The sequence below is a fragment of the Camelus ferus genome, chromosome 19 (assembly GCF_009834535.1).
Source record: "Camelus ferus isolate YT-003-E chromosome 19, BCGSAC_Cfer_1.0, whole genome shotgun sequence".
NCBI classification, from domain to species: domain Eukaryota; kingdom Metazoa; phylum Chordata; class Mammalia; order Artiodactyla; family Camelidae; genus Camelus; species Camelus ferus.
Genome location: NC_045714.1, coordinates 22,934,038 through 22,953,899, shown reverse-complemented (window position 1 = coordinate 22,953,899; position 19,862 = coordinate 22,934,038). Strand labels below are relative to the sequence as shown.

General features: G+C 35.3%; 1 protein-coding gene across 3 annotated transcripts in view; it reads left to right on the top strand.

Annotated features, from left to right (window-relative positions):
• Window positions 1-19,862, top strand: part of MACROD2 (mono-ADP ribosylhydrolase 2) — a 1,866,240-nt gene that overhangs the window by 433,426 nt on the left and 1,412,952 nt on the right. For all 3 annotated transcript variants that reach the window (XM_032461806.1, XM_032461805.1, XM_032461804.1), the window contains exon 4: window positions 4,426-4,455. In XM_032461806.1, coding sequence (XP_032317697.1) covers window positions 4,426-4,455 — 30 coding nt within the window. The remainder of the gene's footprint in view (window positions 1-4,425; window positions 4,456-19,862) is intronic.

Here is a 19,862-nt window from a genome sequence, read left to right as displayed (position 1 = left end):
GAAAGCAACTATAATTTCCTATATAATAATGAAAAGCAAAGGAAAACCCTGCACAAATAGTTTTAATCAGTGTTTAAAGACTAGTCTCCCAGGCTGTTGCTTGTTTGACAAATAGTCTCGGCTGGAGGTAGAATTGGAGTGGGAAAACAAATAATTACTAAGTACAGATAACAGAAATTCCTGGGCAAGTGTAATAAAAAATTTTTCCAAATACTGATGAGGCCAGTTTGACTCACGGTGGACATGGGTTACCTCTCTCCGCTCTGGATTGTTTCACAGAACGAATGATTCCAGACTCTGAAGCTGCAGGAGGTTTAGGTATGCTCAGGTAGAGTGCTGGCACATGTTAGGTTAGCAGTTTTGATTTTCAAGACTATTGAATCAGATTTCATCACATCAGAGACTGTCAAATCTAAGAGGAGTCATCTGATCCAGAGATGCCCAATATATGGCATGTGTGCTGCTATTTTAATTCTCTTTATCCCCTTCTGACTGGGACCAACATTATTAACTGATCATGGTTCTCTTTAACACTGAGTCTAGATTTAGCCTCAGAATCCTTCTCCAATCAGAGGTGCAGACAGCCTCTTGTAATTAATGAATCAGAACTGTTTGAAACCTGTTTGCCATCACTGACTGATTCTAAACTTCCTGATGAAAGAAGATAAGAGAGTTGACTATGACTTGCCCAAATCACCTGCTACTGAGTACCTGAGGCAGAATTGAAATAGAGGTTACCTGGCTCTAAATTCAGGATTCTTTCTATTACCTTATATGGACTAAAAACGATTTTGAGATCTTAGGAGGAGAACTGCTTTAGGTATCTGATCAATTATAGCTTTGTCTTGTACTTATAATAATGTTATGGCCTGTTTTCCATCTAGGAACTCCTAGTGATATAAAATTACTTATATACTTTATTTTTTATCATTTGATCCCCTATTTAATTATAATTGTATTCTTAAAAAGGCACACAGACACATAGAAGAGGGTCATTCAAGAATTTTTTTTAGGAAGAAGGTAGTGTAATATTCTATTTGCATTTTGAGAAAAACATAAAATAATGACACTATTGACAACTATCATGATTATTTTTAATTTAGGCTAATTATCTAAGAAAAAAGATTCCTACCTTGTATTCATTTTTTTTTGGTTTTGATAATTTTAAAATGAATATTTATATCTATGTATAATTTAATAATTTTAATTAAAAAATTCAAAACTGAATTCAAATGGAAGAAAGCAATTTCTCATCAACTTTAAAAATTAATCATTTGCTTAGGTTATTATAAGTAAATTCTCCATATTTGCCACTTTGAAATTAGATTTCGGTAATCCTTGCTCTCATTTTATGTTCAGTGTTGTTTTTGCTTTTTAAACAGAGAAACTATTCACCTTGCTGAGTTGTTATTTTGGAGAGGAAAAAGTTCAATACACAGATTCATTAATTTGTAATGGCTTATGTTAGTTTCTTATTGAATTGGTCTTTGAGACAATTACTGTAGCTTGATCTTTTTATGTCTACCTTCTCTGGTAATAGAAGGGGCTTTTTATTTAGAAAAATATGAATGAAAATAGAATTGGTTAGTAAGCATGCTCAGAGAAGAGGTTTTAAAATCTTACTTTAGAAGCGGTAGCATCATCCTTATCAACTTCAAGTTTTACTCCTTTCTCCTTTTCCTTCTCTGGAACTCTAGGAATGACAAGAGGCATAGTCAGAATTCTCTCTAGCAAGGGATGTAGACAGGGATGTGAATATATAAGCACATTTCATACAGTCTCAATCCCTATTTCCAAGTAAACTCTTAAGAGTTTCTTTAGCAGTCCTCGACCTTACAGGAAGAAAAAGGACCAAAATTTGCTCTTTCTGCACACTTCAGTAAACAAAAAAACTCTCATATGTCAATTAAGAAATTGGATTAAACCTGCCAATTTTCTCACTACTAGAAAACATGTGTTGAGAGCTTATTAAAGGCAGGCCAAACTATTAAACTCAGACTTTCTCAGCTGGGATACACCTCAATTTATTGGAAATAATCAAGTAAAAATTAAATGACTATTAATTTTAGATACACAAAGGTCATTTTCACTTTTGTAAAATGGAAGAAATAACATTAGTCCACCTGACCAATAAGTGTTATATTATGTATAGGGTGCTTTGTGAACGTAAAATGATATTAAAATCATAATAAAGCTTCACTTTTATTTGCCTACATTTATGTCACTTTTGCTGAAGAAAATTACCTTAATATTTTTCCTAATAAAATAAACATTTAAAAAAATTTTTAGAGAACATAAATTGATAAAATAGACTTAAATTTGATGGACTCCTTAGAAAAATCATTATCAGGATTATAGTTATGCTTTGAATATATTTAAGCAGCTTAAATTGATTCTGTTACATGAGTGATAATGCACATGAAATTATCTTAAAAGTGATTGTGCACTGTGTAGATGGCACAGTTTTATAAAGTAGTTCTATGTTGATGTTAAAATGTGACCAGATACGCTTATCTAGACATGAGCACACATCTGACATAAATTGACTTGATGGTTCTCCAGAACTGGAATTCCAGTTCCTACAGTTATCCACCCACATGTCTTGGACAAGTGCCTAGTTAAACAGATGGGTCTTGGGCTGTGCTCTCAAAACAGGCAACCTCCACCTTCATTGAGCAAAACATTGGGCTAAAATAAAATAGGTTATTTTGTGTTATTGTGATTCTGGGCACAATAATTTGAGTGTAGAACTACTGTTCATTATTGTTGTTGTTTGTTGTTGGAAATAACTTTTTCTTTATGAATGACTATGTATAATTGGAGGACAACAGATGGAATTTCAAGGATCTGGAAAACCAATAGATAGGGAAAAAGTTCTCAGTCAAATATAAAAATAAAAAATCAGCAGGAGTGTGAAATGCCAGACAGTTTTATAAATGTGTGTAGCAAAGATTTTTAAGAAAATGTGTGAATTAGCCAGGAGACATCCTGAGATTTCCCCCATCCACTAAGGGGTATGGAACCAAAATAGGATTCACAGCATCTTTCCCTCATGTCCCTTCAACAAATTACCACCACAGCAGTTACCAGTTTGATTTGGGGCAGGATATTAAGTCCTGGTTACCATCTATGTAAATGCTGCGCATTTTCACTGTGAAGTCAGAAGGATTTGGGGGACTTGAGGTGGCAGTTTGGCAGATGACTTTATAATGTCAGAAGTGAGTTTGTTTCTGGTTGATCAATGGCATTGCTATTCAAAAAGCACTGAGGGGAAGGCAAAGAGCAGCAGTTAGATGGCCCAGTGCTTGGAAGATCACAGGAGACAAACTTTGATGCTTTAATATTGACATATTGAGAAAACCTTCAAAGACATTTGTTCTCCACAGATTTTCATGACGTTCTCTTTAGAGTTTCAATAATTAGCAAGCCATCACATATGAATATAGGCATTTATTCTTGAAATGCTCCATTATTTGTTGATAGATTCAGTAACACTGAAACTTGCTTCTCTTAATTATGGTGGTACACAATACGTGGACATCACACTAAAATTCAAGTTAGATTCCTACTCCTCTTTCTTCAGTGATTTCTTTAATCTTTTGGTAGCTCAGGTTTCTCTACAAGGAAAGGGACCTTGGTCGCCACATACTTTATTTTGCTGCAGGATTTATGTTTTCTGGCTTTAGTTACTATATAAATGTAGGCATAAGATTGCTTAATCCTTCAGCAGGAATCTGCAATGGAACTTTCTGAAAATTTGACCTCTTTAAAAAAAATCTAAATGGAATTGCTTGATATTTTGCTTATTATTTGGCTTCTATAATTGTGTGTCCTAGATTAATGGATAAATAGGTAAGAAATGAAATACTGTTTTACAAAAATGTTTAAAGTTTGTTTCTTTCCTTTGAGTAAAAATCTTAATGCAAAAAGACTAAATTTGTTACTATTTGAGAGTTAGTTCTTATTGCAAAGTGTCTTGAGATAGCTTTATTTGATGGTGTTTAATTTAATTAAAATTGTCATTATACTTTCTTGTTACATTGTCCTTTGAAATTGTTGAAATCGCCTAAATAACATTGTTCTATCTGTACTTGATAAAACGGAGAAACCAGATTAATTTAGATACAGAATAGAAATAAAAGGATCACAATATGTACTTCATTTTATTAGATGGAAGCACATTATAAAAATGTTTATTTGAAGAGAAAAAAGAGATAAAAATAGTGAAGTATTTTAATTTTCATACTGTCATAAAACAGTAGTAAATTCTGTCTTTATATGAAAATACATATCTCACTATGAATATGACATGATCATTATCAGATTTTTCTTGAACTACTCTTTATTTTTATATATTATTTTATATATTATTTGTATATATTTTATAATTATCTAATGTCTTTTGTTTTCTTTTATTTGAAACAGCAAATGCCAGTCTTCTTGGAGGAGGAGGTGGTAAGTCCTGAACATCACTTAACTTAAAATATATTTTATTACTGCACCAACCATAAGATGTTTAGCAAGTTCTGTGATACTTTTAAAGAAAATTAATTTTGCTGTAGTTATCAACCATGAAAATTATAATCTTCCAGAAGGTAATTTGTAATAGAAATACCTTGGGTTTGTTCAGACGTTTGTTTTAACTGACTTCAAAATACGTGGAATGCTGTTGTTCTTCTTATTGGGCTCTGAATTTCTGCCTCTGGCATAAGCTGTAGCAGCTACAAGCTACTCAGTTGAACACACACACAGTAGGGGATGGAGTGGTTTTTAATATGAATTCTAAAACAGTACATCTGGAGAATCGTGGTTTTCGTCTTTTTTTTTTTTTTTCATCATAGTGACTTAAAAATTTTGTGACTTTGTAGCCTGAGACCTTAATATATCAGTGACTTAAGAAGGAAATTAATATTGACACTCTGCTTTTTCTTTCTTCCGTTTTAGAGGAGAAAGAGAAAGAGATCACAATGAGATGAGGAAGAGAGAGATTCCTGTACTGGGGATTCTTTTTTGATACTAAAATCTTGTAACTACTTACTATTTTTATTTCTAGGTTGAAAGATGAAAGCTTTCCTAGCCCCAGTCTATAGTATGTAGTGGGGAAGGGAAAAAGGGTGTATGTATGATAGAAAAGGGTCCTTTTCATTCAGGACCCAGAAGGACATAAATCGGTTTGTTTTCTCTCTCCCTCCTTCTCCCTCTTTTTGTGATTGGGTTTTCAAAACACAGGTTAGAAATTGTTTACTTAATCCCCAACTTTTAAGAAATGTAAACTATTTACATAATCATCAGGAGGTTTCAGTGTAAATTTTATTTAAAAATTAAAACTTTAGCCATTGTTCCTATATAAGAATCAGTAGAGTTTTCAAAACAGAATGTTGGAAATAGAAATGATGGAAATAGTTTAAACTAGAAAGTGCTCTCATTTTCACCTGTCAATGCACATTCTATAGCAGAGCATTTTTATTTTTTCCCAAATTACTTTAGAAAATATAAATATACAGGATTTCTCTCTCTCTTTTTTTTTTTTTTTTTTTTGGTATTCTTTGGGAGTTGAAGGGGAATTTTTTTGGAATTTATTAAATTCCCAGGAAATTTTTATCTCTAGGTCTAATAACTTGTGAGGGAGACATTTAAATAAGTGCTGTGGTTTTCGTCTTTTTTTTTTTTTTTTCATCATAGTGACTTAAAAATTTTGTGACTTTGTAGCCTGAGACGGTAATATATCAGTGACTTAAAAAGGAAATTAATATTGACACTCTGCAGTCATCAAGCCCTCAAGCTCTAGCTTTTCTGCCTTCCTTCCTGATGCATGGAACTCAGGGTCCACGATGGCTGCCGGACTCTAGCCATTGTAAATACGGGGGTCGGGAGGAGTAAGCAAAAAATCAAAAAGGTGGCCCCTGGAAGATGAGCCGGTTTTCTTACAGCAGCCTTACCTGAAATCCCACATTATCCTTAAACTTGATCAAATGTTCATTCATGGAAAATACAGTTTTATTCCAGTAAGCAATGTGCTCATCACAAAAAGTTGTGTTCTGTTTTCCAAGGAGGAAGGGGAGAGCAGAGGTTTTGGCCTGCCATGAGTAGTCCCTGCCACTGTGGGAAGGCAGGCTACTGTTCAGGCAGCCTTGTCAAGCTGCTTTGTTTCACTGTATGTGTACATGGTTGGCGTGTATAGATCGACTGTAGTCAGCTGGCCCATATTTCCTTGTGGTTCCTCCAACCTATGTAGGAAGATACATTGAGCATTTTTAGCAACGGCAGGATGTTGAGGAATAGGAAAACTCAGCTTTCTGTTTACCTGAAGTATATACTTGACTGTCCTCTAGATGGTTGATTTTTCTAAATGCAGTTATTTGCCATAATTTCTAATTTTTGAATTGTAAAATTAGCAGTTCAGCATCATCATACAGGTAAATTACAAGCATTTAAGGTGGCTGTAATCTCCTTCATTAAAGTAGGTCATTGACAGGTTGAAATTCATTTATGCACTTCTGGAGATGTCAAGATTGCTCTCAAATACATGTCTGATTTTTGGAAAGGTACATCTAAAAATTAAATTTAAGGAATATTTTTACCCTTCTCTCAACTGGTGTTGGCCTTCTGATTCTACGACAAATCTTTTTAATTCTGTCAGTGGTATTTGTCAAGTAACAGCTAATAACCATCCAAGAAGAAGCACTTGAATGGATATAATCCTCTTGAATTTGATAAGTGATTCCTTTTATTGACTTGAATTAATATCCCCTCAAAAGCCTCTAAAGGGAATAATTCTTTAATTGACTAAACAATTTGATTAAGAAAATTTGACATCACATGGAAAATAATGATGGTACCTTAAGAACCACTGTTTTCAGGTCCTCAGAGGGACTTCCCCCCAATTCTGTATGCTGCACTTGAAATTAAGACAAAATCAGTCTGTACAAAATTGTGTTATCCATAATCTTAGTATTTTATTGTTCTATTTTAAGTGCTTATAACCAAGACAAGAGGTCTCTTAAAAGGAGATTTTAAAAATGATCACAGTCATCCTCTCAGTTCTGATTTTAAAGTGAGAGAATCATTTCACATAGGTGTGAATTTTCATCTTTGGGCCAGAGGTTACTCTTTTTAGGGACTTAGTGTCACTGACTACAGTTCATTGAATGGATCATCTCTGTGCATATTTCCTAGATATGTTAAAGGCACATAAACATACTAATTATTTAGGTAAGAATGTAACTGGATTCTACCTTCCAGGAAGCCTTTACATTACCTTTATATGGTATAATGTCAAAAACCCTTAGAAATTCTATTAATTTTTTGCAAGTTTTCTAGTCATTGCTCCCAGTAGTACCCTGCATAGCTGTATAGCACCTTATACATAAAACAAGTAAATTTTATTTTCTCATTTAGAACTTTTATTAGTCAGAGCAGGCTATATCAGGCTGTGGTAACAAACTTAAAAATCTTAGCGGCTTCAACAATAAGGTTAATTTCTTGCTCACATCGTGGTCTGAGTAGAATTGGTGGTCTCCTACTCAGGGTCTCCAACAGGTTGTGACACAGAGTCTCAAGTTGCTTCCCTATTTTGTGGCTACACTATATGACATGTGGCCACAGTCACAGAACAGGAAGAAAGAGAGTGGATCTTGCAGGATATATTTATAGACCAGTTTGTGAATGGCTCACATCACTTCTGCTCATGTTCATTGGTCAGAAATCAGGCAAGTGACCCCCAACCTGACTACAAGGAAGTCTGAGAAGAATGGAGTCTTCCAGCACTCCCAGGAAGAGGAAATGGGGTGGTGAATACATAGCACTGTCTCTGCCACCATGCTCAAATGAGACCAGTGTTATTTAATAATAATAATAATAATAACAACAACAACAGTATTTTAGGGTTGAGGGAAATGTGACTTAGGGAGATTTGATGACTTCTACAAGGTTTCACACCTTTTAAAGGCAAAGGTTCAGTGAAGACAGGGTTCTTGACCTGCACTCAGAGCTTGTGCCTTTGTTCTGTGATTTTTAATCTATCTTTGCCCTTTACATTTGCCTTTTCTCTACACGAGTAGGTAACTTGGAAAAATGAATGAGAGGATAAGAAAACATGCAGCTGAGACATGGATGATACTTCCCTCGGGCTTATTTTCACGTCTTAAGCTCAGTTGATAATCTGAAAATACATACAATATCACTGTCTTATGGCAGCTTTGGATTGCTATCCAGATTCATATACTTTGTTTGTGTATTTGAGGTTTAGTCTTAGAACATACTGCGTTTTAAATACATGTTTACTTATCTGTAATAAGCATATTTTACATGCAGAAAGTCATGTGATGTTGTACTTTTGGAATATATAATTTAAAAAAAAACACCTTTGCAGCCAGTCTTAAATTATGCCAAGATGCTGAATTAGAAAGGAAAATCAGAATTAAAGAGCTACTTCCTCAATTCCTTTCAGATCATCATGTACGGGACTGGAACGTAATTTACAGTCTCTTACTTTGTATACTGTCTTTCCTTTTCATTGTCACAATAATTAACATAAGACCGGAATCTGCGGATTGAACCCAACCAGGACATAGTTTATGGGATTTGCTCCCCCATTTAGTCTGTCAAAGCTCCTGATGCTAAAGCCTGAGGCAGAATGTTAGACATTTAAAATGACATTTCTTGATGGAGTGGCAATTTAAGGTTGGATTTTTATACACATAAATTTGTAGGACTTCTTTTAAAATTGTATATATATATAATGTATATGTGTGTGTGTGTATATATATATATATATATTTGTTTTAATACTGTAATTCTAGACCTTATCCTTGAGGTGATTCTGTAGCAAGTTAATTTTAATAGCACAGGGAAATATATACGTGATCTTATGGTAGTCACAGAGAAAACAATGTGACGATGGATATATATATGTTCATGTATACCTGAAAAATTGTGCTCTACACTGGAATTTGACACAATGTTGTAAAATGATTATAACTCAATAAAAAAAAGTTAAAAAAAATATAAAATCTCTAAGTATAAGCAACTGCCACTGAGTAAACTCTCAGCCCGAGATGGAATGCACAGAAAACCACTTTTCCAGAATGAGAACACAGCATATAATACGCCCTTCTCCACTTCCAAAGGCTTCTTGCTCTCCTTGTGCCCTTAAACAGGGCTTAGACTTGAACCAGGTGAAGTACCAAAGGTACTTCAAAAGCAGTGACATCGTGAAAGCACTTGGCTTCACACAATAGATACCCTCCGTGTATCTCCACCCACCCATCACCTGCTTCTACATACATGCGCACATGTGAGCACATGTCCATTCATTCATTCATTCATTCATTCAACAAGTACTAATTTAGAAACCACAGTGTGTCAGTGCTGATTACTGATTTGGCAATAAACACTGCTCTTTCCCTTTGACCAGTCATGGTCCGTGTTTGGCTGAATTTTCTGAGCAATTATAATTCCCTATGTTCTTTCAGGTCTTCCAAGGATTTTCCTTTCATGGAGCTTTTGAATTAAAATGATATGACTTTAATATCAATAGAGTGGGCATCCAGTGTCAGATTCCTTCTTTAAAAAGCAGAACAGATACCCTGAAAAGCAGTTTTTTCGCAAAAAAATCTGAGTTTCTAACAATAGGTTTAAAGGTCTTTTTCAGTGTGTTTCAGTGGGAACGCTTTCGTAAATTACTTCTTAAATATCCACAAGCATCGTGGAGTGCCCTCTCACCCTCCCTCCACATACAGAACGGAATCCCCTCCATGATTCCATGTTTCACTCTTGTTAAACCTTGAGATTTAGCTGGGCCTGAGGCATTAGAGGGATCTGGGATAGTGGTCCGCAGTGAGGAGCCAAGTCTAGTTAAAGCAAGCAGAGTGCTGGGGGTTGCCCCTCACGAGAGTTAGTCAAGTGTGTCTGGCAGTGAGTTAGCCAGCTGCTCTGTGCTCAGTAGGTGAGGGGGTCCCAGCCATGGGCCCAGGGAGTAGCTGAAGTCTCTGAGTCCTGGGAGAGAGCAGCTTGGCCAACAAATTCAGGAGCCCTGGCATTCTTGGTCAGGTGGGGACCCAGTCTGAGGAGTAGAGTTTCAGGAAGAGATGTGATGCTATACCATGGAAAATAAGACTTGAATTCTGACTGCCTCTGGTAGGATTGAGCCTGGATACAGCAGGTGGTTAAGCCTGCTGGGAGAGAGCAAGAGACCCAGGTGTGAGGAAGGATGGGGGACAGGGATGCGGGGACCAGGAGCCAGGCCAGATCTGAGCACATCCAGTTACATACTGGACCAACCTGCCTTTGTCCTCCCTCCCTTCATCCCTCCCTTCCTCCTGCCCTCCTTCCCTCTTCCTTTTTCCCTTCTTTCCTTTTTCTCTTTCTCAGTCAACAGCATGTAGTGATTACCTATTGTATACTAACTAGTCTTGACACTGAGGTAGCAAAGAGTCTTATAACAAAGTACAGTCAGAGGTATAAGTATTTATTTATGCATCAGTATCATAAGAACTAGAAATGCTATTAATCCAGGAAAAATGGAGCAGAAATGATGACATCAACTTTTGGAGCAGTCAGGGAAGGCTTCCTGCAAGAGGTGACACTGAAACAATCTTGAAGGATGAGTATCATTTTCCAGGAGAGGAAGGAAATGACTCAGTTGTATTTTTCACTATTGGATGTAGATGTATTTTATAGATGTATCTCACTGTGTTTCAGTTGTCCTGTTCTACAGTCATGGTATGAAGACCTTGGTTAAACAGTTTTCTCTGACCATTCAGGCATGCCACTTAAAATGGAGTGGACAGTGTTAGAACTAAAGAGAGGAACTCTGGTACTGGGGGTTCTGAGGACGTTGGCAGCAAAACTCCATCCCAGCAACCCTCCCTGCCTTGCCTTCTTCTCTGACTACCTCACCTGCATCTCAGTTTAGGGACAGACTCTGCAGCTGCCCACACTAGTTGGATTTCTAGGATATGTTTTCCTCATTCCACATGAACTTGTCTAGTTCTACTCTTAGAAGTTTGACCTAGTCCTGATTGCCCTCATCTTGTCTGCCATTTGTCAGTAAGCCTTTTAGATTCTTCGTGGGGGAGGAAGGAAAGGGTGTAAAATCCAGGGCATGTCTCTGCTTGAACTCTTCCTTTGTACTGGCCATTCCAAGGATATGCCTTATTTATTCCACCTCTAACGTTTGTAACCTCTCAATTTTAAAGCTAATTTAAAAAGTATTCATCATTATTAAGTGCACACCTACTTCCCCTTCTGAGTGAAACTGTCCTATCTAAAAACCCTGTCCAAGGGGCAGTCTTGTGCAGATTAAATGCCTCTTTTCATTCTGGCCAAGCTGATTAAAACTAGAAAGATACATTCCCCAGTTAGAGCATAAACTTCTTGAAAAAAAGAGGCTTTCTTACTCATTTTTATGGCCCTGGTATCTTCTACCAGATGTAGCATGTATTTCATTTTAATTTTGTGATAGTACTGTCTTTCATCTTGGATTCTTAACATGTTTAGACGTTTCAGTTTTGACCAGTTTGCTCTAGAAACATATCTTTATCTTTAGATGATCTCTGAATGAAAAGACAGAACTTTAAAAAATACTTATAGCCAGCACCCTGAGGCTCATATGCATATTTCTGCAGTAAATATATTGCCTTTTATTTTTAAAACAGTTTACATAGCTAGGATAGCATAATTTTCTTTAAATACCAAGATTATATTTTTTTCAATTCTGGGGGATAAAGAGAACAATATAATTTGTATAGATGTGGAAATGAAATGTAGAAAATTTGTGTTATATGGAAAAAGGGAAAGGCCATTGTCTCATTCATGTTTTGTTATATTGCAGGCATTTAACCAGTTTATATCTTTCAATCAGAAATATTATTGTCATTATTGATTTTTCTTGTTCAAACCTGTTGGCAAAACTTTTAAATGCTAATGTGCCAGTTAATAAGATTTAATGCTCATTGAAAAATAGAATCAAGGATGTGACTTAGGAGAAGTTTTTACCTAGATTGGCTTAGCTATTGAACTCTCTACATCATGCTTGAAAAGTGATAGGCGATGAGAATTATGGGCAGTACTCTCTTAATATGTTACTTGATTTAGGTTTTTCATTGAGAACAATGAATTGATTTTGTAATACCACTTGTAATTTAAAATATTAAGACATAAAATGGTAGGTTACTTAAGATTAAAAGTATAGGCATTGATGCTATGGCCTCTATTTTATGTTTTATTACAATAAATAATCACTTTTTAGATGCCTAATTTTGTGCACTATTAAAGATAATTGTTTTTTTCTCTCTGACATATGCTTCATTTCATTAGCTTGTGGGTGTTCCATAAAGCCTTTTTGTGATCAGTGTGTTCAACCTTTAAAAGAAAAATAGAGTAAAACCATTTTACTCTTAAGTTTTCATGACTGAAGTTCAAATTATTTTAAAATATTAATTACACTTAAAAATTAAAATATTCACTATACTTTGTTGAATTAATTAATCTTTGTTGAATATTTCTTCATACAACTGAATAAAAACTTGATATGTTCATTGTGATGGCTCTTTTGCCTGTTAATAATATAAATCATTGAGACTTAGAACAGTTTGAAAAAAATTGTGATATCATTGCAGAACAGATACCATGGAAAGTAGTTTTTCACACATGTATTATTAGGGGAGAGAAACCCAACCAGATTGAGGGAAGGACTTTAGATTTTAAAGATATGGTAGACCTAGGAAATCAGAAAACCTCTATGCAACAAACTCACATAAGCTGTGGATAAAATATAATAAAAATTAGTTAAAGTATATAGGTCAGCTTGCAAGAAAGAAATGATATCTTTGGGTGCCATAAATAAGAGAGTACTGAAAAAACAAAATGAACCAGAACTATAATATAAAATCCACACTATAGGTGCCTTATGGTCATTGGGCACCAGGAATTATGGGGCTAGTTTTCATTTGGGGATTAGAAGTAGGACTGCATAAAGTCAGAGGTTAAAGCTTAGATCCTTACCTAAAGCCAAGATCCTCAAATTGTTATACTCCCAATCGAAGGGTGGACTTGAAAAAAAATTCCCTGCTGGCTTAAAAGAAACTACAGGGAAGACTCCCCTGAAAATTCAGCATCTTGAGCCTAAAACTTTATTGTGTTTAGTACTTTAATCTATACTACCATTGTGTCTGAGAATCCCAAAGACAATAGATTAACATAAAATTGGCCTAGGGGTTACTATTAGAGGCAAATTCACAATCACTCTGAAGGTAAGTGCCCAACACGCAGGCCATGTGATACTTCCACAAAAGCAAAAGCCCTGTCAAAATGATCTCATTTTCAAAAATTACAAAACATATGAGGAACTTTACAGTGGAGAAGCACAACAAGCACTACTTTAGCCAGGTAATGAAAGTCACAACCAATAGTGATAAATCATGTTGATGGATGTACTTTTGATATGACATATTGAAAATGCCACCTTCCTTCTGTTGTTTTCCTCTCAAAATCTATAACTCCAATCTGATCATGAGTAAAATATTGACAAATTCCAATAGAGGAGGATTCAACAAAATACTTGATCAGTATACGAAGCTATCAAGGTATACTGATATTTTGATATCACCAAAAATGGGAAAATCTGAGAAGCTCTCACAACTAAGAGGAGCCTAAGGAGACATGTCAGTTAATCATAATGTAGTATCCTGGATGATTTCCTGGAACAGAAGAAGACATTAGGTAAAACTAAGGAAACATGAATAAAATGTAGACCTTAGTAAATAATAATATGTCAATATTGGTTCATAAATTGTCACAAATGTACCACACTCATTTAAGATGCCAATAATAGGCAAAGCTGGGTGTGAAGTACATGGGAACTCTCTGTCCTATCTTCTCAATTTCTCCATAAGTAAGTCTAAAACTCTTCTAAAAGATAATCTATTATTTTTTTAAATGAATCATGCCAGAATGCACACTAAATATGCAAGAGTCACAATGGAAATCAGGGTTAGACTCCCAGGAATGTAAGGTAGCTAGACTGCATCCTAAAAGAGAATAGAAAAATACCAATAAATGTGCTTAACACACTTAAAAGTATAAAAATGAGAATCCAAACTCAAAAAGTGATTCAGTACCATGGTCAAAAAAGGGCAGATATCAAAAAGAAACAGTATGCTAGGAGTGAAAAATGTGGACTTGGAAATTAAAAACTCTAATAATAGATTTTATAACATCGTATTAGATATAACTGAAGAGAGAACTAGTGAGTTGGAGGACAGCACTATAGGAATTACCCAGAATGCATCACAGAGCTATAAATAGATGGTAAATATGAAAGGAAAGGATAGAGACAACACAGATAGAGGGAAAACATTCAACATACATGCTATGGGAGTTCCAGAAAGTAAAGGATTTTAAAAAAGGGAATATTTGAAGAGAAGATAGTTGATAATTTTTCACAATTGTCAAAGAAACAAACTATCCCATTAAGTGTACATTATTGATTTCTAGTGAGGAAATGGAAACATTATAGTAAAGTTATAGAACATAAAATAGAAAGATAAAGATTTAAAAGACATCAGAGAGAAATTTGTTTCTACAAAGAAACCGCCATTAGGCCAACAGCTAAATTATAAGCAACGATAGATACTAAAAGGCAGTGAAGTGATATTTGAGGGAAATTAATGTCAACATGAAATTTTTTACCCACAAAAACTATTGTTCAATAGTGATGAAAAAATAAAGACATTTTCAAATAAACATTGAGAAAATTTATTATAGACCCTTACTGAAAAAGCTGCCAAAATGTAAACTTGAGTAAAAAGAATTTGAACTCAACCTCCCACCTCCCCCCAAAAATTGGTGTATCAATTCTGTTCTGTTTCAATTTAAAGTTTTCAGATAGAAAATTTTAAACATGTACAAATGTAGGTAAAATAGTATAATGAATCCAATTTTCTCATCATGCAGCTTCATCAATTTTCAATTCATAGCCAATTTTGTTTCATCTATACCTCCATCCACTCAAACCCCTAGTTATTTTGAAGCAAATCCAAGAATCATTTCATTCTATCTGTAAATATTTTTATATGTACCTTTCAAAGGTAGAGAGTGTATTTTTCTCTATTATTTTTATTTTAACATCATAAAAATATCATTTTTAAATATAAAAAGTCCTTAGTAATATCACATGTCGAATTAATGTTCATAGTATTCCTGTCAATTTATGATTTAATTTTTGCAGTATGTTTGCTTGAGTTGGGATACAAATAAGATTTATATACTGGCTGGTTGACATGTCTTTTATGTCTCTTTTAATGTATGAATTCCTCCTCTATATCTGATCTCACTATATTTCAAAATACAGTATTTCTATGTGTTTATGCTTTCAACTGGATACTCATTTAAGTTCATTTTTTTTCCATTTTGTTTTTGATTTGAGGGAATGGCATTATAAAATGTAGTTTTATAATTGGTAAATATTATTTCACACTACTTTTGTATTTTTGTTTCATAGTTAACTTTCAGAAAAAATGTAAAGTTTAGGTAATTCTGTCAAGAAATATGTGGATGGGAAAATCATGCTCAAGATAGGAAAAAGTAATTACAAAATAATTTTAAACATTTAAAAAAGATGAGAGCCCTCTTTTCAGAATTGGAAATTTCCTTTAAAAAATTCTGGACTTCTATAAGCTCTCCCACTGTGTTTGGCTAAGTAAATGGGACCTAGATACTTAGAAGCATAGATCCATATCTAAAACCAAATAATTTTGAATTAGGAAGTACTTTACACAGCTGCCAAGACATTTCTCTACATCTACCTAATTATAGAGTAGATATAATATCACTCTTGTATAGCTTATCTACTTGTATTAAAGGTAAAATCTTTTAAAAACTATACAAAAGAAAAGTTTACTGAGCTCCTGTTTCAAATATCTATCCCTTGTCCCCAAGGAGACTCTGAATGTGATGTGTAAGTGCACAGCAGGAAATCCAAGTCCAAGCAAACTACTGCAGGTCAAGTCTCTTGTGTTCCGGGATCACTAGATAGTACCCATTCAGTTGAGGGGGAAGAATGGTTTTCTTTACTGTATCTGTTGTGGCTCCACTGTAATAAAAGGTGGGGCAATTTCTTTGAAAGCCACTTTTATAATCTTTTCAACTTTGGCTGTTTGGAGCTGCTTTCATTTAACTTTAAACTAGAGATAAGCAATGGGGTATAGGGAGGAATAAACCTGACCAGTTCTAAGTGGCAACAAATCCATAGAGATGTCAGGAGTCCAGTCACAGACATTGTGGACCCTTGGTTCACTCAGAAAGTCCCTTCCTTTTGCTTTACATGATTACTTATTGCTGCAGCTCTGTCTTTGGCCAAAAGTCATTATTTTTTTTTAATGAGTCTAACACAAATTCATTATTTTGTGTTCTAGTTTTCCCCTTTGAAAAGATGGTTATAATGGTATGTAACTATTTTACAGAGGTGGGAGAACTAATTGCTCATTGTAAAGTGTTTTTCAAATACAAGGTGCTAGATAAATTGTTATTACCGTAGTTGTCATTGTTACTATCATTACAGTCTAAAACTGAAAGATGAAAGGTGCTGGATAATTGAAAGACATGGGGATGTTATATCCAAATAAAGAAGAGTAACCTGAATTGTTGGATAACAGAAATCCAAGTATCTGTGTGTGGTAGAGGAGAATTTCTTTTGTGGGAAGCTAATGTAAATAATTGTGCTTTAGTTAACCCCAAATAAGCCAAGCACTTTTACATGTAAATATAGATAGAAGATTATCCTAAAGTAGTTCATTTCATTCCATGTAATGGTGGTTGGAAGGAACCTTTCGTTCAAGCATTTAAATTCTCAGAGTCAGAAATTATTATATCCTGGAATATGATACAGTCTAGCTTCATGCAACTTTACTAGGCCAGGAGCAAGTGAGGTAAGCTCATCCTTAGGGACATGTGCTAAGGCTATCTCTCAAAGCACAGGAGGAAGGGCAAAGCATAGCAACATTTCCCTGTTCCAGCAGTTATTTTGTACTGGGAAGAAGCTAAGGAACCCCACAGAACAGAACGGGTGGCCCATATGCTGTGTATGTCCAGTAGGCAGCCAGGTCTGGAAGTGGAAGAAGTCTAGGAGGAATCCAACAGAAGCTTATCAGGCACACAAGAGCTGGAGCGTGGGGAGGCTGCTGTGACTTGGAGGGTGGCAGAGAAGACCCTGTATCCTTCCAGGGGCCCTGGTCCTAGATCTGCACGGCAGCAGCAGAGACCTGGGCAGCAGTCTGGAGCCCAGGGGTCAGTGCTGGGGTTGGTTAGTATCCAGACTGCAGGTCTGAAAGGTGACCCAAGTCAAGCTCCAGCTCAGAGAATGTGGAAGCTGCTTAAGTACCTGGGTCTCCAAAACCGGCTTTGAGAACAGAGATGAACTGAACTTAAGTGTGGGTAACATCAGTGGACTCAACTGTGAACAGCTCAGGGGAGGAGGCAGGAGGACTGGGAAATTCACAATATTGGAGCTTTCTCTAGGAAAAATGAGCAAGAGGTGATGTGTCAGGAGTTTGTAGCTAAAACATTTCCTCTGCTTCTGCTGCAGGGTTATTTCTGGCCAAAACACAAAGACAAAACAAATAAAAACAAAAAATCAGCACTCCCTCCCCCCCAATTTTCAGAAATAGGTTCAAGGGGCACAAAGCCTTCTGCTAAGCTAAATATCCACCAACATCTGCAACTTCCTGGACGCTGAGCACACTCAAGGCCTCAGACTCACAAATGCGGTAGATACTATGTCTATGCCTGCAGCGTCAGCTCTGTAGGACATACGCCACAAAGATACCTCTAAAGCTCCAAGTTTTATTTCTACTAAAATGGGGACAAACATAATTCACCAGTTGGATTTTGTAAAACCAGGAATAATTACAGCTCTGTTTGTCCTAAGCCCCTGATCTATTCATCAGATAAACTCCTACTCATCCTTTAGATCCCCACATAAATAATCCTTCAGCAGACCCCTCTGCATGCCCCTGACTCATTGAGACTATCACCCTTCCTGCTGTGTCTCCATCAAAGTTAGTGTATTTTCTTAGGGAACTCTCTCTCTTCTCTGTAAAATTGTTGGTTCTATAATGGCATGTCTCTCTTGTTCATTTGCTACATCCTTAGAACCCAGTGGAGGGTCTGAAATTGAGTAGGTACCTACCAACTGCCTGTTAGACAGAAGAACAAAAGAATGATAATGATAACCAGCCTTCATGAGTTATTGGCTCTGTGCCACTGTCTTAAGGTTGGTACATGCATTATCTCTTTTAATCCTATCAGTAGTCCTAGGAGATGGGTACTGCTATTATTCTCACTTTAAAGATAAAAGATAAAAAATTCAGAGAGGTTATGATGGCAAAACGTTGGCAGACTCAATATTTTAACTGAAAGTCTCTGACTCCACATCCACATCTTTTAACCATTGTACCATGAATTCATTAATTTAAATTAACCTGGAATTAATTATTGGAATAAGGATGTAGCCATAGATTTCTGTGTTTCCAAACTCTCTTTTTCTGATTTCTCTGAATAACAGATTTGATTCTTTGAGAATAAAATTCCCATGTCTCATCCCTATATATAACACTCATTCTTTCTAAATGACTATTAACTCTCAGAGTTATTTTCCGGAAACAGAGGAATCAGTAATTTCTGGGCTTATCTGTCCTTCTGTCTGAGAACTGCCCCTCAGTTCAAGTGAGCTACAGTTTCTATTCTTTAAACCAAGGACTCTTCCTTATATTTCATCCTGAGCAAATAATATTTCCAATATTCAGAATTTGTGAGAATTTTGTCATATTTTTAAGTAAAAGAAATAAAACATTATAAAGTTGAAAACTCGTTTTACTTCTCCTCCCAGTTTTATTTCTCCTCCACACAGAAACAATTATTAGGCACTTGATGTGCAACTTTCTGTTTATTTGTTATAGTTCTATATACATATGTATCTATAAACAATAGGTAATATTGCTTTGTTCTAAAACTTTGCATAAGTACATTATATATTACAAGTATTCTAAAGTTTGCTTTTTCACTAAATATTGATTAGAGATCATTAATTACAAAGTGGGTTACTATAAGGATACTTTTGGTTGAAACACTAATGGCATTATGCCTTTAAAAGGCAGGTCCGTAAGTAATGTAGCTTTTAGGACCATACATACAGGTTGCACAAAAATGCATCTTTATTATTCTGGTACAGTCAAGTCTTTTAGTGAAGAAAGGTGGTAATAGTGGGAAGTATACAATTTTGGAAAGGCAACAGTACTAAATCTCAGCTCCCACAGTTTGAATGTAGCATGGTGGTACATCTGGATAACTTTCAGGTAGGCACTCTTAAATCCTGTCTAAGTAATTCTTGTACATATCAGGCAACACTAATTTTTGGCCTAAAAATTAAAAAAAAAAAAATCATGCCAGTTTTTGGATGCAAGTTCAAAGGATATGTCACCACTTAATTAATCTTTTGTCAAAAAATACAAAATGATTTTGCTAAGACATCTAAAACACTCTTATATTTGACTGTTTTCCCTTGCAATAGACAATTCCAACAATTATTATTATTATAAAAATGCTTTGAATCAGTGATTCTAATCTCATTAGTGTGCATCAGAATTGCCTCAAGGGCTTGTTAAAGTACAGATTATTGAGCCCTCTCTGCAGAGATTCTGGTTCAGTAGGTCTAAGTTAGAGCCCAAGAATATCCATTTCTAACAAGTTCCCTGTTGATGCTGACATGCCAATCTGAGGACCCCACTTTGAGAATTTCTCCTGTAAAAAAAAAGTGATTAAAGAGCAGACTTCAAGCTATGATAGAATGAAGAGGTTGATAAACC